Genomic DNA, 26,536 nt, shown 5'->3' on the forward strand with positions numbered 1-26,536 from the left:
AAGCATCAAAAAGTCATCTTTTTCATAAGACAAGAGAGATCTCCATGCACTGCTCAGTTACAATGACAGACATGGAGACTGTTTGACAATGACAACCAAAACATACCTGTGTATGTTTATTTCTAAAGGGTGGGTGACCACAGCAGTTAAGCGTGTGGGATCTGGGACGTGACTGCTTGGTTCAAACCCCAGTTCCACTGCTTACTAACTAGGTGACCCTAGCTGATTGATTTCATCTCTGAGTGCCTCACTGTCCTCCTCCATAAAATGGGAATAGTGACGATGAACAGAGGAGGTCTTGGTAATGACCTCCTTGGTCACCTTGGTATGGTGCCCAGCACACAGTAGGTCCTACACAAGGGCTAGCTATGATGATTAATTACCTTCTATTACAATGTAAAGGACATGGTGAAACATGAAACTGATTTAAGAGACGATAAATGTCCCAGGTAGCACCACTCAGGGCTTTGAACTTTTCTCTCTCTGTTGCTCCCGACTGCTCACCCCGCATGACTCCCACCTGTTCACTTGAGGAGGGAAGTTTGTGAGGGTCCATGGTCAGGCTTTTTAGATCTTCAGATATGGTCTGCAGGTGGGTTATTTCCCCCAGCATTGAGATTTCTTCCTCCTGAAGGAAAAGCCATTCATAGCATGTCATTGTCATGACTGACACACTTCATCATTAGTCCCACTGTTCGTATCAGGATCATTGTATAGCCCTTTTAACTGCTAAGGAAAGGCACCGTGGGACTGGACCGTCTATGCTGAAGGCACCACAGGCCTTTTCCTTTGGTAAATGGAATGTAAACAGGAGTCTGCCATCATTGTGGAGTGACCCGTGAGCCACCGTGAACATGGGGTCGGGAGGGCTACCAGGCTTCCACGGGGCATGTGACCGTGTGTCCTCACGGCACCTGCAGCACAGCTCCCCTCACGAGTTGGGGTCCTTCTCTGAAGTGGCTCATTTTCAATGACATGACTTGAAGATATATTGGTCCAAACTTATGTGACAGTCCACATATGTTTAATAGAGATTAACTATCCCCCTCTTTCTTATGTTTTTTTCCCCAGTTTAACAAACGGCACATAAGGTGGGAGCTGAGAACTATAGAAGCAGCATCCCATTCACTTTGCCATGACTCCCAACAAGAATTATCCACAAAGAAGTCCTATGCTTGGGGAACGCCTCAAATTCAGACACTTTGCTAGGGCTCAGGGAAGTGAGCTGGGAGCTCTTATCAGATTCAATAGTGCCTACAGCAAACATTACCAGTTATAGCATACAAAGGATTTGCTTAAAAATTAAGTCTGAATTGATTCCTGGAGGCGCTTCCTGATTCATCCCATGGTCAATCTTTGGTCCTCAGCTTGAATGTGACTTTCTAACTACCTGGGGGCCTTGCTTAAAACAGATGGCTGGGTCCCCACCCCCAGAGTTTTGGACTCAGTGGATCTGGGTTGGGCCCAAGGACTCGCATTTCTAACCACTTCCCCCGTGATGTCTGGGGACCCCCACTTTGAGAACCACTCTGCCTTGGTCTTTCTGACTTGGGGAGAAAAAGTAAAGAGGAACAACAGGTACAGAGGAACTGTGAACAGGAGAGCCGGCCACACGCCCTCCGCTCCTCCAGAGTCACTGGTCTGCTCAGGTGACTGTGCGTCATGTTTCCTGAGTGACTCAGCAGTGGGGGGTGGGGGAGGGAGGCGCCGCCTCCACACTTACGATCACGGGGCGCAGCATAGAGATGAAGGTGCAGAACCGGCCGCGTTCTTCAATCAAGGCTTTCCGGACAGCCTGCTTCTCTGTTTCTTCCAACAAGAGATACTTATCGTTGACATCTTGGAGGGCACTGTCCAACTGAGGCTGGATGTCACCTCTCCCTGCAAACAAAACAAAGGCGCAAGCACAGCTTGCTGAAACACTGGCTTCTGGAACGAGCGCTCCTCCTCCCTGGGGTCCTCGCTGAAGTCCAAACCCAGGACTTAAACAAAGGGGTTCAAGGTGGCTGCTTTTCTAGGCCATGCCATTCCCAATTTCCCGTGCCCACAGGGCAGGTTATACTGTTTATTTATAACATGGAGGATGTCCTGGGGTGGCTCTTCAGGACTCGCCTTCTTGCCTTTCGTAACCCGCATAGAGCCTTCTGCCAACAAAACCCCAGGACACACAGCCAGACAGTATTCCTTTCTTTTAGAACATCCTGAAGAGGCTAAGGGATGTAGAAACAAGGTGAGGGCCTGTGGATGTTTCCAAAAATGGGCACAAGCTGGCTCTGTTGGGTTGACCTCGATTAAGGAGACTTTATTCGGGCAGAAGTTTCTGTCCCTGAAGACAAAGGTGGCAAGCAGCAGCTCTCCTGCCTCGGGGGCCCCTGGGAACCCTTGGCAGTTAGTTTAATTCCCTAGTGGAGAGGCCTAAATCCTCTTCCTGTAAAACAAACCCAGTCACAAAAAGACCTTCAGGCAGGAGGCAGGTCTCTGCTGGTGAAAACTGAAGGAATCCCCACTGTGCCTGGCTCACATTGGAGAATCATCTGGCCAGGTCCATGGACACGAGTCATGCCATGGGAACCATGGCTAGATTTTTAAGGCAGGTTTTTCACCTTTTAAACAACTCTAAAACACAAACTGTCTTTGTAAGTAAAGTTTTATTAGAACACAGTCATGTCTGTTCGTTCACACGCTGCCTGCACCTGTTCTCCCAACAGGGGCAGAGTGGGGTGGTGTGACACAGCCAGGCAGCCTGGGCCTGAGACCATGACGCAGCAGCAGTTTGCTGCACTAGAAGATAAACACAGGCAAACAGGCACTGCACTTGAGGGGAGCCGCTACTGAGAATGTGATCTACAGGTGGGGGCAGTCATGTCATCACAGGGTACAACACCTTTGGGTCTCCCATCCCCCAAACCAGGGAGAATCTCTCAACTTCTTCAGGGCAGGGTTTTGGCCCTTCCCAGCATGGTCCCTGGTACAAATGTCACATGGATACATAGCGAGTGCTCAAAAAACATCTAATAGTTTTAAACGCAGGTTGTTAGAGCTGGGAGGAGGTTCAGAAGCTATCCAACTGGGCCAAGATGCTCTTGTTTCTGTGGAGGTCAAGACCTACAGAAGTTGAGGGACTTATCCAGGGTCACAGAGGGCAAAGCACAAAGCCAGGGCAGTGCCCACATGGCCTGATTCCCATAACACTGAGCCCAATCTCTGCCCTGTAGCTGAGGGAAGGGCCCTTGTAGGAAGGTCCCTTACCTGTTTACCTCTCCCAGAAGGATGTAGAGAACATTAAAAGCAACATGCTATTTGATTTTAAGAAGGAAAAGGGTCAGGGAAAATTATCTTAGAGGTAGGAGTGTGTTCCACATTTTCTCTTATAAGCAGATGAGAAAGCTTAATTTGGAGCAAGAGGCAGTCAGGCTTGAAGAACATCCCGATAGAAAAGGTAATCGAGTAAGGAAAAGTTACTTCTCGGGCAGGAAATAAATTGTAAGTTAGCATATAATTAGAAAATCAGATGTAGTCAAAGATCACCCCTGAAAATGCCTCAGATGGCCATTAAAGTATGCACAACCGTGTGTCTGTAACTCTCAGTAGTCAAGTGAGTACAAACGTATTGTGTGTACAGTGTACAGCAGCGAAGTCCAGGCAGGGACTTGACCCCACAACACAGGACAGCCGTGCCCTCTTATCCACAGTCCTTTCTGCCTGCAGGTTCAGTTACCTGAAAGGGGCAGTTGAATGGGATATTTGGAGAGGGGGCCGGGAGAAAGCAGAGGAAGGAGAGCAAACCACGTTCACTAACTTGTAGTGAAGCATACTGTTAGTATATAATTGTTCTATTTTATTATTAGTTATTGTTACTCATCTCTTACTGTGCCTAAATTATAAATCAGACTTTATCATAGGCATATAATGTACGGGCAGCCCTGAGTTACAAACATCCAACTTACATACGGCTTGCACTTAGGAACAGAGGCTTTTATAGGTAATAGTAAATCTACCTGTTCCAACTGACATACAAATTCAACTAAGAACTTACAGAACCTATCCTGGTCGTACCCAAGAGGGCTGCCTATATAGGGAAAAAAACAGTATAGACAAGGTCGGGTACCAGCAGTGGTTTCCGTTATGCTGCTGTGGCCTTAGAACATATTCCCTGAAGCTAAGGGGGATCCTCTATATAAGAAATATATTATCTGGGGTGGCGCCTGTGGCTCAGTGGGTAGGGCCCCGGCCCCATTGTACTGAGGGTGGTGGGTTCAAACTGGGCCCCGGACAAACTGCAACAATAAAATAGCCGGGTGTTGTGGCGGTGCCTGTAGTCCCAGCTACTCAGGAGGCTGAGGCAAGAGAATCGCTTAAGCCCAAGGATTTGGAGGTTGCTGTGAGCTGTGACACCGCAGCACTCTACTGAGGGTTAATAAGTGAGACTCTGTCTCAAAAAAAAAAAATGAAAAAGAAATACATGATCTGAGAAGCATCAGCACATTTCCAAGGTGACCTGCTTACTTGTTCTTCCTTTTAGTCACCCTCTTCTCCTCCTCAGAATGCCTCTTTACCCTTTCTTCCATTTCTTCCTTGAGGATATAGGAAGAGTCATTCCCATACGTTAACCTGGCCACCCGAGCCACTGGGTTCACATTCAGTAGACAGGAGACCTACAAAAGCATTCTCTCATTTTCTCTCCAGGGACCTACAAGGTGGTCAAGGGCTCCCCTCCTGGAGACCACCACCTGTGCCCAAGGGCTCGCAGAGGGAAGGCTGGGCGTCACCAGCACTGTGAAAACTGGCTTTTCTCTTCCATTTTAAAATGCTGGCTTGTGCAACTGAACCCACGTGCACCAAATGTGTACGTGATGCAACCCCACTGGCAGCAAAGCTCTGGAGAGCCGTGAACATTCACTTTTCCTCTGTACCGTGCAAGACAGCTGGGCCAGCTCTGGGCCTTGCTGGGTGAGGCCGTGTAGCTTGTTGTTGGTCTACAGGGCCGCTTTAAGTCTCTTGATCTCTTCCATGATGTTATTAATAACAAAATATGGGGGGCTGCGGACCACGTCTGAATGTTCTTAACTCTGGTGGAGGAAAGTGTGTAGGAGGAGACGGCAGACCGAAGTGCAGAGTGCTTGATCAAACCTGCTTGGATGTGCTTTGACTGTGGTCGCGTTTATTTTAAACAATGACCTAAGATTATAAGAAATTAGAAAAATAAGCATCTTTACTTCCTTTCACAAGTTACAAGGCACCTGTCTACCTATAATTAATAACACTAACTTTAAGAAATAGATCTGCATAAGACAGAAAAAAGGGAATAAAACCCAGAATTATAGATAATTTGAATTTGGTAAACACAAGTTTAAATTATTCTCTGATTATAGCCATGTTATTTTAAATATGTATTATGTAATGATTAGAGGTCTCTCAAACTAGTATCCTAAAATAAGTATAATCTGTAAAGACTTCTATAATTATAGTCATGGTGAGAATATTCCATTCCGGATATATCATAACCTAAAAACCCAGTGTTTATTTCTTAAATTCACTAACACAACATATAATTATAGTTATTTAAAAAAACTGTGGAAGAAATCATTCCATGTCCCTATTGGATGCACTGGTTTTATGATATAAGGACATTTTTGAGGTCCACAACTTCCAAGTTGTACTGGTGCTGATTTTGTACAGTAGAAGCTCTGTAAGTTGACAACCCAAGGGACTGTAACAAACTGGTCAGCATATGGAGGTGGTCAACATAAGGAACTAGGCCTACTGTACTGATTCATACACGTGGTGCTTGTCCAGTCTATGAAAATGAGGGCAACTTAAGGAGGTGGCCAATACAGGAAGGGGGTTACCTACGGAGGTTCTGCTTACACGAAAGCCCATTCATTTCGCCGATGACTCCTGGTGCACAGGTCCTGCCGTTCCTACTCCCATGAGGACTTGTTCCACCCTCTTGTCTGACCTCTGCTGCTCTACCCTCACTGGGCCACCATGATCTCTCACAAACCCTAAAGCAACACTCCATCTGCACTCAGACCAGGTCCCCCAGAGCAGCCCTGAATTACTTTCAAAACGCAAATACTATTATTCCTCCTTTCCAACAGCTCCCACTGCTCTCAAGCCCAATGTCCTAAGCACGGCCTGCCCTCCAAGCAGAATCATGCCGTCCCATCTCACAGCCTCAGCCTTCTGGGGCTATTCTGCTCCTTTCTCCCTTTCCCTTTCATCCTCTGGGGTCTGAGCTCCATCCCATCTCCATGAAACTCTCCTCCCTGTGCCTAACACCTGTTCATCCTGTAGGTCTGGCTTAATTCTGGACCATTCAGGGACGGTGTCCTTGAACCCCTCCCAGGCTGGGATTTTCTTACTTGATCTCAGATGTCCCTTATACTTATCCTTCACAGCACTGCCCCCAGTTTGAATTTTGTCTTTTTTAATTTCTCCAGTTATTTGATTGACATCAGTCTCCCCTACTGATCGGCAGCCTCACAAGGGCAGAACCTATGAGTGATTCTGCTCAGTTCCGTGTGTTCTCACTCAGCACACTTGCCTGGACAACGCTAGGGTGCAAACATCTGCAAATGAAGGAGGCCCTGATATACCAACGTGTCCTGAGTTTGCTCACTGGCCTTCACCGTCATGCCTTTAACTGGCCTAACACTTCAGCAAATTCCAGGACTCAGTAAGCAGCCAAAAGGAGAAGGGAAGGGGGGGCCTTAGTTGGGCTTCCCAGACAAAATCCTTAGGCACAGAAGTGCTTGTGGCTTTTTCTGTAAAATCTAAGGCATCCTCGGTCTTGAGAATTTTTTTTTCCACTGCCAGTTTCTAGATCTTGGTGTGTTCATCTGGGGAATTCTGCTACCCTCCCTCACCAGGGGAAATCATAATTATGATCTCTGCCATAAGTGTTCCTGGGACAAAGCACCGTAAATGGGCACCATGCCATGGGCGCAAGCAGCACCCCTGAAGGAGAAAGGAATGTTTTTTTAATTAAGTACAGAGAGTTTACAAAGCTTTCTGGAATGAAATGAAGATCCCATATCAACTTCCCAGTGTTTATACTTTATTTTCCTTAATCTTGTGCATAAACATTCAAGGCAGGAATCAATGCCCCTTTTGATAAATGGGGAGCTAAGACTACAGGAGGCACAGTGGCTGACACAGGGCCACAATTACTGCAAGGTAGTAGCAGGTACAGCTAGAATCCAGCCCCAGGTCTTCCCCATTCAGAAGCCCACATTCTTCATGCTTCCTCCTCACAGCAAACACAAATGCTGGAAACAAGCTACCAGGAGCTGAACAGCCAATCAAAAAGCCAGTCGAGTGTGATCAGCATTATCTGTACTGGTCCAGCCTCTCCAAACTTACTCTGCACCCAACATAATCACCAGTTCAGGGCCCGTTATCAGCAAGAGCCTTTCCAATGGGGTAAGAGCAAACTGGGAAGCACTGGGCCAAGGCCGCCATCAGGAGTCCAAGACATCTCACGTCATTTCTTTTTTCTGAGACTGACGTATGGGGAAACTATTAGAATACTGCAAAATGACTGCCATCTGCCCCTGACACACACACACACACACACACACACACACACACATGCTGGATTTCATTCTCGGTAGACATCAGTCGCCCACTGTGGAAGTGTCTTACAATCCAGTGTGTTATACAGTTTGATAGGCAAGGTTTTTTGTTTTTTTTCATTTTTAACAGTTTGGAAAATAATGTTGAATCTAATGATGGATGGCATCCTAGAGTTAGAGGAAATACAGACTAAAAATAGTGAAATACAAGATATAAGTACTAAAACGGATATGCAAAGTGATGATGGAGATTATAACTTGGAATGACAAATTCCCTTTTCTTACCAATAGTAGGCTGCCTTCATTATCCCTTCATAAGACATCTTCTACTCTTAATACCCTTCAGCAGTATGTGTATATATATGTATATATATATATATATATATTTTTTTTTTTTTTTAGACTGAGTTTCACTATGGCGCTCTTGGTAGAGTGCTGTGGCATCACAGCTCACAGCAACCTCAAACTCTTGGACTTAAGCGATTGTCTTGCCTCAGCCTCCCAAGTAGCTGGGACTACAGGCACCCACCACAATGCCTGGCTATTTTTTTGTTGCAGTTGTCATTGCTGTTTTGCTGTCCTGGGCCAGGTTCAAATCTGCCAACCTGGGTGTATGTGGCCAGTGCCCTACCCATTGAGCTATGGGTGCCACCCCCTACAGCAGTTTTTGTTTGATTTCCCTAAAAAAAAAAAAAAAATCAGAAATCAAAAGATAGCTTTGATCAGATAAAACTAATGTCTTTTAGCTTCAAAATTTTTCAAACAAACTCAATTTCTTGTTATTTTTCACCCCACTGTGCTCCCCATTTCCCCTTACTTGGGAAATGTAAATAATAACAGCACCTTGCTCACATGGTCGATGTGAAAGCGAAGGGATTAATCCGCATCAGGTGTTCAGAACAGTGCCTGGCATGTGCTGAGCACTCAGTAGGCGGCAGTTGCTATCAGCTTCCAGGGCTTCATCTCTGAAGCCGTCTGGTCTGAGATTAGCTGAGGACATTAGCAGGGGATACGTATGCAGGGGGCAGGGGGTTAAATAGCTTTCAGTTCAAGGTCTTCTTTGATGTAAGGAAATGCAAAAGATCCCTTAATTCTAAACACCCACACTAAAGAAAGGTATTTCACCCCAAAGATTCTTCACTAGTCCCTGAGCAATCATCTGCTCCTCAAAGCAAAGGATAAGAAGAGACAGAAAACAACCAGAAAATGTTTCATGCTGCCCTGCGGCTCCCCACCTGGAGAGTCTCAAACAGAGAATCCTCAGATTCCAAAATGCTTCTTCCTTTGTGGTTAAAGAAACTCTACCATCTGCCACTTGATTGCCTGATCCGTAACTTGCCATCTCCTCAACATCTCTGCCTTTGACTCACATCTCTCCTAAAAAGGCCTTGACCCTCCATCTGGTGGCCACTTCCCTGAACTCCAGGCATCATCATCTCTCACCTTGATAACAGCCACTTGTTACCTGGGTCTCCAGCGAAGCCACAGTCTAATCCAAATATACACTGTCGTGGTGGAATTATCTAGAAGCCAAGAATTCCTACAGGGTTTCAGCAGAGTCCTGAAAGTTGCGTCTCCAGCATGGTACACAAGGCTGTGAGCTGCACTCCTCACGGCAAGTCAGTAATCACAGGGTAAGTGCCTTCCTATGACCTGGGAGTCTTCCAGTCAATTATCAAACTAGAGGAGGGGAGGGGGGTCATAGGAAACCCCAAATTTGTGGTCTGCTGAGCAGAAATGTGGACAGCCAGTGGATCTACTTGTGGCTGGGGACTGAAGTTGGGGTAGTCTTGTGGGATTGAGCCTTTACCTTGTGGGGGCTGCCCTAACTCCAGCTAGTGCCAGAACAGAACTGAATTGTAGAACACCTAACTAGGGTCCCAGAACTGATGTTAGAACACATTTGCATTTGCCATCCTGGGGACAAGTGAAGGGTGGAGGCTGCCCTCACCTCCTTAGCAGTTACCAGAGTCCAGCACAGAGGAGGCACTGTGTCCAGAACAGATGCATGAATGAATGAACTAGTGAAAGAAGGCTTGTGACTGGAAGACAGCACCAGATGCCAATCAATTAGCCCCATGAAAATCACTGATGGCTTAGAGGGCAACTCAAGAGAGGCAGCAACTGCTTCCCCACCCTGCCCTTCAGTTACACGCACACCACCCATTTAGCATTGTCCAGGGAGATGAAAACTATATGATGCAAGAATCAATATTTCAAACAAGGTGTCCTTTTAATTCTCTGTTGTTTTGTATCTGGTCAAAATTGACATGAGAAGCCCTCGGCCCCTGCTGTGGCCCTGACTGCTGAACGCAGCCACAGGTGCACTGCACCTTGACATTGGACCCATCCTGATCCTGCACAGGGACACTTCGGGACATTGGAGACCAGAGTCACAGGTAAGGCACTCAAGCTGTGTCTTGTGAGGCTTTACCAGAGACTAGATGAGCAAAGGAAGAGAGTTCACAGCTCCAGGCCTCTGGTGGATATCTGGCTTGTTCTTGCCCTGAATCTGCAGGTGTGAAATTCATCCTAACAGATGTCCCAGCCCCTGAGGCTGTGCGCATTCATCTGAAATGCTACATCCCTTAGCAGGAGCTTTCTGGGTTAAGTTCAAAGGTCTTCACTGATTCAGGTCAGGAAAGGTTTCCCAATTGTCACGCTAGGTCTAAAAGTTAAAATTGTGCCACCCCTGCTTCCACACCCAGGGAAGGAGCCTGGCCGAGCCTCCTCTTCTATGACCTCATGAGCCTTCCCAGGCTGGCGTAGCCTGGGAGAACCGGCTGGAACCAGCCCACTGCCTGCTCCTGCTTCTCCCTCCTCCCTCCACTGGCTTCCCTCTGGGGAGGAAGACTCCCACAGCACCCCTCTTCCAAAATCAAAGAGGGGCTAGTGACTGGAGGAAACCAAGCAAGACACACTCATTTATTGCCACTTAGGCAGGGCAGATAATCCATTGATCGCAGGGTTCACGGCCCTTCTGAGAATGGTTTCTGCTGGTTTTGTAAATGCAGAAGAAACCATGGCATGCCTGTGTGCACATGCTGGGTGTGGTGGGTAACCGCCACATGCAGTGGAAAGGATCAACATTTCACAAGGCTTTTCCCAAGAAAGGAAGGATGATACGGGAAGAAGTCCCGTTCACTCTGGGGTCTGATCAGAATTGAGGCTCAGTGGAAGCAGGTCAGCATGGAGGGTGCACTGCCCAGGAAACCAGTGGCTGAGCGTGGTTTGGGCCACTGTGGTTCTCTCTGTATGGAGTCCATCCTTGGTGGGACCTGGCGGCCTGCCCCTCTGGGTACCCTTCTGTGACATGTCTGCTCTTCACCATTGTTTCTGGTGCTCCCAAGCAGTGACAGCCACATCTCAGCACATGCTGTTCCCTGTGCTTTGATATCCACTGGCCATCCTCCTCCAACTCACCCCTTTTCATCCTTATCTTCACTACGCGAACCCCAAGCCTGGCTGGGTTCCTCCCTCTTTGCCCCAATGCTACACCTTTTGCTTATGCTCATCACAGCAATGAGCACATCAGATTAAACTAATGAGTTCAGGAGCATCGAAGTTACTCATGGGAACAGTACAGCCCCTCCCAGTCCCCATACATTTTTACTAAGTTGTAAATTCCTTCCATTTTGGAGAGCCCTAGGCATTGCTTATGCAGGGACCTGTGCTTAAAGATAAATAGCTCTAAGCAGACCAAAGGAGAGTTCCATATTTGTACATATTTTTGTCCCCTCTTATTAAACCAGAACATTTAAACTCTCATGAGACATTGTTCAAATATAGATTTTCAAATACAGGTTGAACATTCCTAATCTAAAATCTGATATGCTCCAAGGTCTGAAACTTTTTAAGCATGAAAATGACAGTGCAAGTGAAAATCTCACGTCTGACCTCATGTGATGGGCTACAGTCAAAATGCAGTCTTAACTTTTGTCTCATACACAAAATTATTAAAAATATTGTACAAAATTACCGTCAAGCCATGTCTATAAGGTAAATAGGAAACATCAATGAATTTGATACTTAGACTTGAGTCCCATCCTCAAAAGAGCTCATTATGTATATGCAAATATTCCCAAGTCCAAAACACTTCGGGTCATAAGCATTTCCACTAAGGGACACTCCACCTGTACAAAAATGACCTAAAACTTTTTAAAAATATTATGACACTAATGATGGCACATCAACCATTCCCTGAGTCTGCAGCCTGCAGACGGTATCCTCAAAAGGCCATGTATTATATGATTTCATTTGTATAAAATGTCCAGAACAGGGAAATCCAGAGAAAGAAAGCAGATGAGTGGTTGTCAGGGGCTGGGAGGCTTGGGGTGGTGGGAAACGGCAAATGACTGCTTAAAGGGCAGGAAGGGTCTTCTGGGGATGACAAAAATGTTCTGAAATTAGATAGTGGTGATAGCTGCATGACACTGTGAATGTACTAAAAGCCCCTGAAACATACACATCAATAGGGTTAAAACGATATGTTTTGTTCTGTGAATTTTTCTGAAGTAAGAAAGTGGCTATGTCTTACCTTCCTTCCAAAGATTTAAATAGATAGAAATTGTTCAAGCTGTTTCATAATCACAGTATTGAGAACTAGAAAGGATCATCATATTTAAAGTTAGGGAACGACTAGCCCAATGTCACCACGAGAACAAACAGAGGCAGGACTGTGCTTCCCCAGAGGGGAACAACCCCAGTCCCACATGACAGAGGAAAGTCAAGTACATCAGGCCTGTTGTGGATGACAGAATTCAATTCAAAACCCCTTTGGGTTTAGAATGTTCATACTCAGGCAAGATGAACCACATGGACGCCTCACAGACAGACCTCCCTCGACAGAGGCACAGCCACCAGACTGCAAAAGCGACTTGAAGTTATAGTAGCCCGGTTACCCACAGAGTGAGGCTCAACCTTCAATCAGGAAGAATCATTTTGGGGATTGAATTCAAAGATGTGATATCTTTGAAATGAAACATTTCACACACTCTCCTGAAATAAGAAATACTTCTCGTCTTTTAAAGAAATAAATTATTGGTTTTGAAAAGAACTGCAGTATAGGATCCAAAGGGACAAAGTCAAAGATGGTTTTGCAAGCTTAATACAACCAAATGCAACGTGAAAATTAAGACATGTATCTCTACGTGTTTTGCCTGTGGCGCAAATACACACATACATATATACTCAGACATAGATGTATGCATGAATGTTTATTTCCTGTGGAAAGGACAGTATTTCTTTTTTCCATGAGTCTAATACTGAATTACGATGATGCAAAGGCTCTCAGAATGTCGTGCTAACACTTTAAATGGCCAAACATCCAAGGAGGAAAATGATTAAAACACACACACACGCACACATGATTTTCTTAAAGTTATAGAAAATTAAGTAGGCACAATTGATAGTTCTGAGCTGGTAGGAAAATTTGGGCCACAAGCATAGGTCTGGACAACCACGGAAAGCCCACAGCAAGGACCAGACCGTGACCAGCCACCAGAGATTCAGGATGGTAGACTTACCAGAAGCGTCCACTGGGCGGGGGTGGCGCACGGTGAGAAAGTGCAGGATACACAATTGACACAAAAAGGAAAATAATAAAGTCAAACTGGTATTCGAACAGCAGCAGTCTTACCTTTGTTTGGTGTGTTCAACAGTCTGTGGTTCACTGCCAAATTTTATAGTAGGGCTGATTAGACCCACGTCCGCCAAGAGCTGGACATCCAAGTTCCCCTTTCCTGCCTCACTAATACTCTTTCCTTCACATCTAAACAGAAATCTTCCTAGTTAGTAGTTATCACCCCTAGAAAATATAGTGAGGAGTTTTTAAAACGAGATAAGAATCTATACCCAGAAGCCCATGCCGATGCTTTAATGAGAAAATCTTCGAGCACAATTTATCTTAACTTGGAAAGTATCTAGGAAATCCTAGAAAACAAAGTTTAGGATGGGTAAGAATGAAGAAAAAAAGTTAAAGAATTAAAAATTTTAGTGTAACAGCAAATACTCTGTTGGTAAAAAACTCTGTGAGTCTGTTTACGACGTTTATATTACTGGGTTTGCAGTCTCCACTGAAAAAATGATATATTCAGCTATTTAAATGTCAGCTCAATGGTCAACATACTACAATGTCCCAGTTCTTGCTTTCAAAAAAAAAAAAAAAAGTCCCTGCCGGGTGCATTGGCATGCACTTGCAACCCAGCTACCTGGGAGGCTGAGGATCACTTGAGCCCAGGAATTTCAGACCAGCCTAGGCAACACCACAAAATGCTATCTCAAAAAAAAAAAACAAAACCAAAAACTTCTTAGATTTAATACTTAATGGTAGGAAGAGGCACAATGGCCATGACAAGCATCTGATATATGTTAGCCATTATTATAAAAAAAATCCCTGATATACTTTTATCAATTCGCAGATGGAAACAGAAGGCTCTGTCATATTTTCCACCTAAATTAATAATATGGGAGTTAGGCTCAGTGCTCGTAGCACAGGGGTTACAGTGACGGCCACATACACCGAGGGTGGCGGGTTTGAACCTGGCCCGGGCCAGCTAAACAACTGCAACAAAAACATAGCCCAGTGTTGTGGCGGGCACCTGTAGTCCTAGCTTCTTGGGAGGCTGAGGCAAAAGAATCGCTTAAGCCCATGAGTTTGAGGTTGCTGTGAGCTGTGACCCTACAGCACTCTACCAAGGGTGACATAGTGAGACTCTGTCTCAAAATAAATAAATAACAAATAATATGGGAGTTAGTGAAATGAGGAGGCTGCTGACTTTGTACAGGAAGGTGGCAAAAGTAGGTAAATAGCACAGAGTGCCTCTCATTTCTGATCCTCTCTTCCTTCCCCAGTTGAGAAACGGTCAACTCCAGGACCCACCGTCAATGAGAGGGCATCGTGAAGCAGGAAGAGGGTCAGACTCCGTAGGCTACTGGGTGGGTCCAATTCTTCAGCATCCTGCTGCCTTCTGCTCCTCCCCTTGGCGGTAAGGCTGGCTCTGAGATTTGCCCTTGACCCTGTACCCATGACTCTGTGTCCTTGACCCTATTCCCACACCCAAAACTTCTCTGAAGGTGGGGATTGTCCCTCCAGCCCACCTCTCTCTGGGCACATTCACCCACAGCTGCAGCATATTCTGAGTTGCTTTGTAATGATTCTGAGATTATTAAACCTAGTAAGAGGCAAATCATTAAATGTTTTTAGATGAAAACATTTAGATACTTTTATATCACAAATGACCTTTCTTTATAGTAAAAATAATCAAATAAAGAATGTGATCAAACATGATATCTGTAGATTAAGAAGTAAGGCAGATGAGTTGCTCACTAAAATCACAGCCTGTGTGTGTCTGCCCCCATCAGGGGAGTCCCAAGGCCATGGCCATGTGCCAAAGGCATTTGGAATTTTGAAAGGGAGTCAGAAGAATTTTTAGATGAAAGATCATTGTTTCTGTAAAAGGCATGGCAGAAAGCTGCCTGATAATCTCCTGAAAATGTATTAAAAAGGAAGTGATTATCTGGCTGCATAAATCAGATTTCAGTTTTATCAAGACACACCAAAAATGTATCCAATCCCATGTACCTAATACATGGTATAAATCTCAGAAGAAACAGACTAACACTTTTATAAGCCAAGAGTCCAAGACCTTGCCTCAAGAGGTTTTCTAGCTGAAAGGGAAACTTCAACTAACCAGACTCCCCAAACAAATGAAAGCCTCAAATGACCAGACTTTTCTGGCCCTTCAATCATGGTGGTTTCAGTCCCTTCTCAGGCCATAGGCCTTCCAGGGGAGCGTTCTGTAGCAGGAGTCCAGTCAGGATGATGAGTTTGGCACCTTCCAGAAGGCTATATTCACCCAGAAATATATAAATATGAGTAGCTGGCCAAAAACCACACTTCTATTTTCGAAGACTTTTTTTTGTAAAAGAGACAAGTAAAAATTGTTTTCTCTTGCACCTTGAAGTAACTAGAAAATCTCCAGAACATTCTGAGCTACTGAACTGACTGATCTTAGCGGCCTAAGTACACCTGTGAAGAGGACCTGGTGCCTGAGACTGCTGGTACGAAGCTGGGGCTAGGAAGACAGACGCTTCAGAAACCCCTGGTAACAGCTCTCCCAGCCCAAGGACCCCAAGAAACTTCACAGCTAAATGCCAATTATTCCCAAGTCCCATGGCCAGAAGCATCTCTTCATGTTCCATGCAATCCAGTATCCTGTGGTTCCAAATCTCTCCAACCAGCCTCGACAGGGGAGCTCATCATCCTGTCTACAGCCCCAGCCAGGTTCCTTTCATGTTACACTGCAAACAGCCTATCAGGCTTCACCCAAGAGGTCCAAATTCTACTAATTGGATAACGGCAGCGACGATGAGTGACAGACCAGGACCATCTCAGCCTCCATGCAGAATTTAGATAAAAGGATCACCACTGCAGCCAAAATTCAAGGCCTCTGAAAAGAGACCTCTGGAAGGGCTGAGAGAAAATAGCTACTTTTCCTTATTCTACTCTTTTCCCAAATTCCCAAACCTTTTCCAAGCCCAAGCATCTTTCTTGGACCACCTCTCTAAGCCCATTAATCCTTCCTATTTCAAAGCTGCCAAACTGTCTATTAGGTGGAGTTCGGCACCAAATTTTGACCAGCCTGCTCCTCAAGGGGCCTCAGGGTCGATGGAATATGGTAGTAATTTCATTTATACCTCTAGACTCACTAAAATAGTACCGGCCACAAGCCCTATTGCTTGTCAAACACTAGCTCCCAGGTGCCCTAGTTAAAAAGAATATAATTGGAGAAGCACCAAACAAAACAAAACAGCTCCCCGCCAAATAAAACCCACACATTCAAAAGAAACTGTTGGAGCCAATATGGAAAGAAAATCTGATTGTAGTTGAAAATTCTGCTGCCTCTAGCTTGAAATGGACTTATGGTTTCTGTGGGAATTGGGATGGGAGGGCATTTTTTAGAAATTTCAAAGCTTAAAAACTCTGTCTTACCATCATCCCACTGCCCACCCTGCCCCTCCAAATATATTTTCTTTTCGTTCTAAATAACCGTTTGTTTAGGAAAGAAGAAACTTTGGTTTGGGGAGCCCTCCCTGAAAAGGTTGCTGTCCCAACTTAATGCTCAAAACAACCCACAGAGCAGCCTGATGGGAAGAGCCCATTTTATCACTTGTGGTGCAGCAGGTTAAAATACTAGGGATCTGGAAGGAATGTCACCTCCTCCAGCTCAAAAGAAAGTCCCTACATTTTAGGTCTTAGTAAAATGTTATGATACTTGCAAAATGGATGTGCCTAGATTTCTTTTTTCTTTAAACTCACGGTCCCTTCTGGAAGAACAAAGGTAGGACAAGGATCTGGCAGTTCATTGGTTAGTGACCGATAATAAATGATAAATGGGGAAAAGGGGTGTCTTGCACCAGCCTGGTTCTCTCCAGCAGTAAGTTATGGAGCCCTGCTTTCATAAACACCGTGAAACCCCCACACATGGCAATGACTCCTGGTTCTCCCTGCAGCCATTTCTATGATAACATCCTCACAAGACTTTAAATAAAGGGCTTCAGAGATTATAGGCTGTAGAAGCTGGAGGAGAAAATGACATAATTTCTACAATAATTACTATAGAACATTTGCATAAAGCCTTTTATGCATTATCCCAAAGCTTCTAAGAAATTTATATGTTTCATTACAAAGCACAATAGACATGGAAAAACTGTCAAACTTGGAAGACAAAGGTGGGGGAAGGAACAAGTCAAGTTCTACTTTGCAAGGGCTCTGACTTAACACATATTCTGCCCTTTGAAGACTTTAATTCACATAGGTTCTGTTAGCACTGCTCCAGGTCCTTCAGACACAAGGGAGTCTAAGAATTCAAAACCTTGTCCTTCAAAGATCAGTCAAGCACGCATTATTTTTTCTCAAAGTAACAGAATCATTAGCAGAATTTTAGGAGTTACCTTTTTTTGCTTTCTTCTGCAGTTTCAGTGTATCTGAGGACTTCTTTTTTATCTCTTGGCGGGCTTTTTTATATTCTAAAAGAAAGTAGAAAATGAAATAATTTTACCATTTTGCCCAACAGAGAATTATTTTAGAAAAAGCCATTCCCTCCATCACAGAAAACATAAACTGTGACAAGCAACAAATGGCTTTATTGGAATACAGAATGATAAAAATCTCATGCTGACGTTTTATAACTAAGAGGCTATTCACATGAAAAACTACAAAACACACTATGGTCTTTCCCTATCACATTCACGTTGCCAGATTTGAGAGAAGACTTCATTTGGGATTATTTTAATAAAAAAAAGAATCCTTAGTTCCTCAGTTCAAGTATCAAGAAAGATTTTCAGTATTATCTACCCTGTTTCCCTGAAAATAAGACAGTGTCTTATTTTAAGGTGTGCTCCCAAAGATGCGCTAGGTCTTCTTTTCAGGGGACGCCTTATCTTTCCTGTAAGTAGGTCTTATTTTCAGAGGATGTCTTATTTTTGGGGAAACAGGGTACTATTCCAAGGCCCAAATCCACAGAGCCTTGCTCAAAAAAGAACCCCAGGTGGGAAAGACGCTGGCCAGATGTTGTAATTCAGAAAAGAGTGTTTCTAGTGAAACTAGATCATATCGGGGGGAAACTGGGCCATCCCCAGGTGCCTTCCCATTTCTGTTGCTCCCGTCACCACCATCCACACGCAGACACCTGAGATGCCCGTCACCTCTAATGCTCCTCTCCTTTGCCGCCCTCACCGTCAACTAATTGCCAGCTGCTGTACATTTCACCTGGACTGGCTCCCTTGCAGTCAGCCTGCGGCGTCCCCTCCGTTGGCCCTAAGCCTGTCAGAGCGCCATTTACATCCTCCTAGAGCTGCCTTTCAGCCAACTCCTCCTCTCTCCCTAGTTTCTCCTTCGCCCTACCCGCATGCAGGTCATGGGATCCTTGGAGTGATGTTTCCCACCCTTGCTACACCACCAGCACCCCCAAACTTTGGCTCCATGAAGACAGAGTTGTGTCTGTCTAGACAACTCAGTCCTCAAAGCCTAGCACAGAGCCTGGCACGCAAAGCATGGAGACGCATTTGTAAAAAGCATAAACGAACTGCAGCCAGAATAGTTCTCCTAAAGTGAAACTGTTCACCTCACTTCCCTGTTCAAAAGCATGTGCTATATCCCCGGCCGCCACTCCCATGCCAAGTCCCAGAATCCTCCACCTTGGTACACAAAGCCTTTGCAGGATGGACTGAAGCCCCTGAGGGCAGCTTTCTGCTCTTTCCCAGCCATCGCCCCATCTGCCCTGCTTCTCTGTGCGGCTTTCCCTCTTGCTGGGACACCTCTCAGAGGCCCAAGTTCAGTGTGATGGAACCACATCCATCCATTAGGCTTCCTACAAACAGCACCTCCTAATCCCTCAACCCAATGCATGCTCTTCCACTGTGGCCCTCGGGGCACACACACTCTCTCACTCCACGTTCTGCGTTCTTTCAGAGTGTGTGGCTGCTACCTGGCACGTGCTCACTGAGTTACCGCTGACTTTAAAAGACAAAAGAAGGGCTTTGTCACAACATCTGGGGGCTAGCTAGGGGCTCTGTACCCTTATGACCTCTTGGCCTCTGCCTAGTGTGGGGTCCCTTAGCAGGTGTGTGGAGCCTGACAACAGGTCTTGATTCACATTCCGGCATAGTCTCTGCATCTGAAACCTAAGGAAAAAAACTAAGAAGTATTTCTCTGTGAGTATGTGGACACTTAGCGGGAGGAAAGGGTGTATGCCATTATAATCGGACCTTTGTTTTATTGGACGAGTAGGAATTGAGCAGGGCTCTCTGAGAGACCCACTGCCTTCTCCCCCTAGGTTCAGCACAACAACTCTAATAAAAAGTGCTACACGTCTAAATTTGGAAGTCCTTGCCATAAAAATTTGATGTGCTTTGCTGCACATCAAATAGGAACATTTAATAAAAGAAAGAAATGAATGAAGTTAATTGGGCCAAATGTAAACTATCAAGTCTTTGCCCATCTGAAAAAAATTTCAAATGTTTCTATTTTCTTTTATCAAATGAAAAGTACAAATGGTCAAACCCAGTGAACTTAAGAGAAGACAACCCTCATTAACCCCAAACCTGATTAATACGCAGCGGGGCAGTTAATCCTTTGAATTTGCTTCTCTCCTTAATTTCAACTCAAGGTAGGAGAAATAAAGGATTTTTATATTAACTTTTCCCCATAACTGCTAAATATTCATCTATTATATCCCTACTTCTGAATCTCAACGTAAGTCACTGCCATTCCTGGTTCTTTTATTAAAATGGTTGATGAAACTCAACTTAAGACTAATTTCCAGTAACAACGAAGACACAACTACAGGAGCCTATTTTCTATGATTAACAAATATTAAAGGACACGCACCAAAGGCACGATCAACTTATTTATCTTTGTGGCCCCAGGGAGTGCCCAGGGATGGAACAGAGTTCAGTGGCTGTAGGTGCAGAAATGAGGGAAGGGATCAATGACTTGAGGAAACATAACTCTCCAGTGGCAGCTGCTAGGGACATGAAATGGTTTTTCCAATACAGCCCAAAGCAGGCACACTAGGCCATCTCCATAGTCAGAAAGAGGCCTGTTTCTGAAGCCATAGCCAGTGGTCCATTCCCATTCCCAGATCATCTGGTTGGGGCTTCACTGTAGCCTTTATTCTGCTTTGCTTTGTAGTGATGTTAATTTATTCTGTAATACCGGGATGCCATGTTTATCTTTCTGTGGCCCCCATTATCACCTAGGATGTAAAAAACATCAGCATGACCTGAATAGGGGATTAGAACTTCTTACCAAGCAGTCTCATTGGCCTATGTATGTAAAGGGAACACAAAGCACTCTTGAGAGTATCAGTGCTGTTTTCTCCACAGATTACACCTCGTTCCTTCTCACACCATTGAGGTCCCTGACCACTAACTAAACCAGTTCACAAAGATGCGTCTCGCCTACTCAAGACAATACACAGAAAGAATGGCCAGTTCTGGGCAGGAAACCCAGGGTAGGATAATGTCATTAAAAGTCTGGTTTTCAAAATATGCTGAAATGCCTCAGGTTTGGCATTTAAACCTGTCATTACCATTCCCTTTTAATTCAGCTGAATACAATGAATGGCCCTGAGTGATCAGGCTATCGGCTGCTGAGTGACGGTTCCTACCAAGAAACAGAATTCAGTCCTGCAATGACCTCGCTCTGTCGTCCTTATCCTGACACTGAAAAGCCACTAGAGCAGCAGGGACAGAGCGGGCCCTCAGCTTGTAGGTGAGCCAGGAAACCCAACAGGGGCAGCGGCCCCCGCCCCACGGCACTGCCCAGAGTGTGACAAAGCATCAAACAAAGCCCCGTACCTTTTGCGTGGTCTTTATCCAGCAGGTTGGCCACTTTCTTCCATTCTTCCATCTGTTCTTGAAGCGGGTTTATCAGACAATCGATTAAAGCACTTTTACCAAATGGGAGAGAAAAAGAGGAAAAGAAATTGAACAGATGCCTTCTGTTGTCCAGATTTACATGCAGTTGTCAACACATACCTAAATCACAATTACCTAAAGCAAGAAAAGGCAGTGTAATACGCGGATGTTCACGTCTAAGGCCCCAGCGTTGCGGCAGATTTGTTTTCAGAACGCTTTTCAGTGACTCTAAGAAGTCAGCATGACTGTTCTAGTCTCTCATTAACAAGCCAAGTGCCTGCATATACGGGAACCACCGAGAGGCAAAGACACCCAGGCCTTACATCATCTCAAATGAAGACTTTGAAGGTGAAGCCCCTGTATTACTATTTTTAAAAAGACCCACTGGGTTCTGATGTGTGTGCAGGATTCTAAGTCACAAACGTACATGCACAGCCTGGAGAAGGATTAAAATGGAGAGACCCAGAAAATTCTCAAGCTGCCTGGCCAGCTCCTGGATCATTGAGGGGTGAAGGCACCTCCAAGTGCACCTCTCCGTTTTATGCAGTGTCCCAAATGGAACTGCATGAGACTGATGAATTAATGCTGATATGCTAGGGAAACAAATGTCCATTTTCACTTGAACCCTGGTGACTCTAAATCCCAGCCACCGCCATTCCTTCCCATTTTGGGAGCCTGCAGGCTGACAGGCAGCTGGCAGTGCAGATGGTTCTTGGAGGGTCTGGAGGAAGCACGCAGGGCCCAGGGCACAGGACAGCATGGCATACACCCTGATCCTGCAGCCCCTCTTTCTAAGAGGCTCCTGTGGGGGAGTGGCCCAGACTGCCCCAGTGGGGTGCACCAGCTCCTCATGCTGCTGGAATGTGAGGAGAGACCCCGGCAGGCACACAGAGATGATTCAAAGGGCAGCGTAGGCTACTGTGAGGGCTGGGACCCAGCTGTCTGGTTCTCTAGTCCAGTCCCAGATATACTCATTTAATGAATGCACCGAGCTGGGGGTAAGGTTGTGGGATTTAAATACTGTCGGGTAACTAGCACTGCTCAAGGTGAGCTATGCCGTATCACAGCTTCCTTAACCTGAACTCAGAAGGGTGCTGCAGGCTGGAGTGAAGTGCGCTTCTCACCTGGAAAACTGCCTCAGCTTGGCCTCTATGCTCCGGTGACGCATGCACATCCTGGTCAGAGCAGAGCCGATCTCCCGGGTCCCACCTGGAAAAGCCACAGAGACGAAGTTGAGGACAGGGATGAGGAGGAATCACTGAGAGCTTTACAGAATTTTAGAAAGCAAGTCAGATCTCAACACATCGTAAAACCTAAGCCACCGCCTTTAAAACCTGCCCACCACTCATACACGTGCACAAACATATGTGCACGGGGAGGTATCTGTGTATCACCAGAGCTAAGGTTACTCTTACTATGTACAATCCTCTTTGATACTTCCTATCTGACTATATTTTTTGTAACGCTGGTTACATCGACTTTACAACCCATTAGTCATGACCTGTAGTCTGAAAAATACTTATGAAAGACGACCAAAATAGTATCTGATGTGTAGGGAGAAGTTGCAGGGGTTTTCCCTCACTTCTGACAAAATAATCCTCTTAACATTATTTAAAATAGCCAAGGAGAGGGGCAGTGCCTGTGGCTCAAAGGAGTAGGGCGTCGGCCCCATATGCCGGAGGTGGCAGGTTCAAACCCAGCCCCAGCCAAAAACTGCAAAAAAAAAAAAAAAAAAAAAAAAAAAAAAAATAGCCAACGAGACCACTGGAGCTAATCATTTCAAGACACATGTTCTAAGATACAAGAAATTCAGAGGCTAGCTTTTTTTTTTTTTTTTTTTTTTTTGAGACAAGGTCTTACTTTGTTGCCCAGACATGAGGGCACTGGTGTCATTAGAGGTCACTGTAACTTCAAACTCCTGACCTCAAGCAATCCTCCAGCCTCAGTCTCCCAAAGTGCTAGGATTACAGGCATGAGCCACCATACCCAGCCAAGAGAAGACTTTAAAAACAGGTTTGGGGAACACCAGTGACAGAAGTCCTCAAGCTCAGCAAATGTCAAAGCAAGTTCCAGCACAGTTTCAGTTTCCCGGAATTCTCATCATACTTTCCCCTCCAGGCACACCCTTCTCTAAGATTATTTTTGAAGTTCTTCTCATCCTTCTCCAAATTGGAAACAATGCTTGAATCAGCATCGACTGGGGCACGGTGAGGGGAACCCACTGGAGCCACAGATGGTAATTCCCCACTGAGCACTGGAAGGCGTGGTTATAAGTGTTACGAAAACACTGGTGCTTGTATTGGAGAAGAGTGTCAAATAAAGCACTATTTTTACCAGAGAAGGCCTTTAAGGGAAAGCCACAGGAATCTATGGCAGGTTTAACCAAGTGAAGCTAACAGGAAAAAGAAAATCCCTCTCATATTGGTACCCATGACATTCTCATGGGCTGTGTTTTCCTCCGGCCTCTCTTCTAGACATGCCCATTTACTGTTTCATTTCTACCTGTTTTCCATTTTATTTTGAAAAACTAACACGTTTCTACAGTCAAATAATCATCACAGCACACTGTATGTCATATATTAATATTTCTGTACTTTATTTTAGTCTGAAAAGAGAAACCTTCTCGGGATAATTCTTCCATTTCTCAACCTTAACACTATTGACGTCCTGAGCTGATGAGTGCTGTGGTCAGGCTAGCCTGTGCATAGGAACACACTTAGCAACACCCTTAGCCTCTACCTGTAATAATCTAACAGTAGGCTCCCTACACCTGAACCCCCAGGTTTGCAACACCCAAAAGCATCTCCAGATACCACCAAGTGTTCTCTGAAAAGCAAAATCCTCCCCTGTACGGAACCACTGTTGTAAAACAATATGATCAAGAACTAAATATTACTGACTTTTTAGATGGTCAGACGTCCTTTTAAAATGTTGCCCTGTGGCTCCTGGTACCTACCTCCAAGGTCCATGGGACAGATAACTGCAACCATCTCAGCACCACTGTCTAGCACGGCTCACACTCAACCAGAGAGAGCCAGTAGAGGGCGCTGCTGTCACACATGCTACTCGCGTTCTGGGCTCCCTCCAAGATCCCTTAAGCTTTTATTGCTTATAAGCAAGCACAAGGAACGCTTTATCCTTAGGGAAATATCTCTTATTTTTCCTGGGCCTTCGTTTGATTAAAAGTTAATAACCTGGCCACACATGGAAATTGGTATACACATTCACTACTGGGGAGGCGTGTAAACTAGTGTTTTTCTGGAGAAGAATCTGGTAGCGCCTATTAAGAAAAGCCTTAAAAATATGCACCCTCTTTGACCCAGCAATTCTAATGCTACAAATTTAACTTGAGGAGAGAATTGAAGATGAGCACAGATCCTTACCTATGAGGGTAGTCATCGGATGTTGTTTACAACATTGGAAAACCAGAAACAAAATCCCATTAACAGGCTCTGGTTAAATCGACCATACGACACAGGCATGCGATGGAATAGCAAGTGTCACTGAAAGTGCTGGAGACCAACGCTTAGGGTCAGAGAAGTGAGCCGCTTGCTTGCACAGTGGATGTGCAGGTCACAGGGGCATTTCTTTGCACACGTTCACACAGTGAATCTTCACAACACCCCAGTTGCGTTGGTACTGTGATCACCTCCATGTCATAGACAGGAAAAGTGTCTTGAGTAATTTGTCCAAGGTTACATGGATAACCTAGGCCTCAATGTCCTCAGGACAGGAGTGTGAGGTTGGAAAAGATCACCCAAAGGTCAGTCCCCTCCTCCATTTCTCTGCCCCATTATTTCTTTACCTTCCCAGATACTTTTCCATAGATTACCTCTGGTCATTTATCACCTCTAGAAAAAGCGCAAGGTTCTCAGAAATGGCTGGACTACGGTACAATAACAAAAGTTTCCAAGTGTGATGTGTGCGCTCTACCACTGTGCCACTGCAGAACAGGAAGCCTCACAGAGGAGAGGAAATAAAGAACCACAAAGAAAACTTCCAAAGAGCAGCGTCTCTGTCCAACTGGTACGAGGGCAAGAGGCAGATAACAGCCTCTGTGGACCCCGGGCCTCAGCCAGAATTACTGCTGATGTCAGAAACATGCGGCATCCTAAAAATAGACCTATCTGGGGAAGTGCTTACCCACATCTAACCGTTGCTAGGGCTTACAAAAAATTGGCAGGTTTGAATAAGCTTCAGAGGAAACTGGCTTGAGCTACAAAGACAGAGCAGACATCTGGAAGAGCTCTAATTTGACACTGAAAATACTTATGGACTCAAATGGCTGGTGGCGGCACCCTGAGCAGCTGTAAGGAAAACTTTCGCTTCTGTACTCCCAGCACCCAGCACTAGTAGTGAATGAAGGAACCAACAGTTGCCATTTTGAGAGAAAATAACCAGGCTGACCCTACCTGGAGGAGGACCCGAGACTGGATTTGTCTTTTGTTTAATCCATAAATGTTTGTGTATCTTCTATATGCATACCATAAAAGATTCGAAATAAATAAATATGCTTAATCTTAGGGAAGGTCTATATAGATCCAAGGTAGGCCAGAGAAACAACACCATACTAATGTACCACACACTTAATGACTTAAAATAACAGAGGTTTACTATCTGACTGTTCTTAAATTGGAAGTTCAAAATCAGTTTCACCAGGCTAAGATCAAGGTACTGACAGGGCTATATCCCTTCTGGAGGCTCTAGAGGAGAATCGTTTCCCTGTCTTCTCCAGCTTCTAGAGGTTGCCTGCATTCCTTGGCTTGTGGCCCCTTCCTCCATCTTCAAAGTCAGAAGTGCAGCCTCTGTCCTCTCAGTGATCTCTGCTTCTGTCCTTCCCTCTCTCTCTGACGCTGATTCTCCTGCCTCTTATAAGAATCTGCCTGCATCACTCCAGGATAACTCTCTGCCTCAAGAGCCTTAAATGAACCACAACTACAGAGTTCTCTTTGCCAAGAATGGTAACATTGTCATAGGTTCTGGGAATTAGGACACCAACATCTTTGGGACACCATTATTCTGCTTGCCAAAAAAGGGTAGGAGTTATGAATGTGGAGTTTGTAGAGGGTCAGGTGGTTGACTCTTCAGCACCCGTTCATCTTCAGATGGTTAGTCTGAGCCCATGAAGCTAACTTCATCCCCTCTGGCAGTGGCTGGTTTGGGACAAAGACATGGAGAGAGGGTGTCGGGGACGTTCTTCTGATAGTTAGAGAAACACAGCCAAGTGTACTCCACAGGCCCTGAACGAGGAGGTAGGTGCCCAGCTGCTGCTGTTAGCCACCTTACGGCCATGGGACACCCACGTTAGGGTGACACTCATCCTGGAGAGAGAAGACGAGAAGACCCTGAGTCCCAGTGACCTCTCTCAGCCATCACCACCAACCTGCTCTTCCCGTGGCACTTCCAACTGGCAAGAACGCACATTCCTTGTTTTTAAGGCCACTTTGACTAGGTTCCATTCTTGCCAGCTGAAAGGAGAAGACAGAAGGAAGCAATGACCTCTCCTGCTTCCCCTCAGAACCAGGGACTGACCGGCA

At 45.3% G+C, this 26,536-nt stretch overlaps 1 protein-coding gene across 15 annotated transcripts in view; it reads right to left on the minus strand.

Annotated features, from left to right (window-relative positions):
• MTSS1 (MTSS I-BAR domain containing 1) overlaps positions 1–26,536 on the minus strand; it is a 160,123-nt gene that overhangs the window by 13,641 nt on the left and 119,946 nt on the right. For 7 of the 15 annotated variants that reach the window (XM_053558863.1, XM_053558872.1, XM_053558867.1 and 4 more), the window contains exons 4-9: positions 22,124–22,208; positions 20,940–21,031; positions 17,532–17,606; positions 13,103–13,114; positions 1,724–1,881; positions 521–628 (exon numbers count right to left, since the gene is read on the minus strand). In XM_053558863.1, the coding sequence (XP_053414838.1) occupies positions 521–628; positions 1,724–1,881; positions 13,103–13,114; positions 17,532–17,606; positions 20,940–21,031; positions 22,124–22,208 (530 nt within the window). Of the gene's footprint in view, positions 1–520; positions 629–1,723; positions 1,882–13,102; positions 13,115–17,531; positions 17,607–20,939; positions 21,032–22,123; positions 22,209–24,382; positions 24,414–26,536 lie in introns of those variants that run through there. The other 8 variants (XM_053558869.1, XM_053558866.1, XM_053558874.1 and 5 more) reach the window with 2 other exon arrangements.

The sequence above is a fragment of the Nycticebus coucang genome, chromosome 13 (genome assembly GCF_027406575.1).
Source record: "Nycticebus coucang isolate mNycCou1 chromosome 13, mNycCou1.pri, whole genome shotgun sequence".
Taxonomy (NCBI): Eukaryota; Metazoa; Chordata; class Mammalia; order Primates; family Lorisidae; genus Nycticebus; species Nycticebus coucang.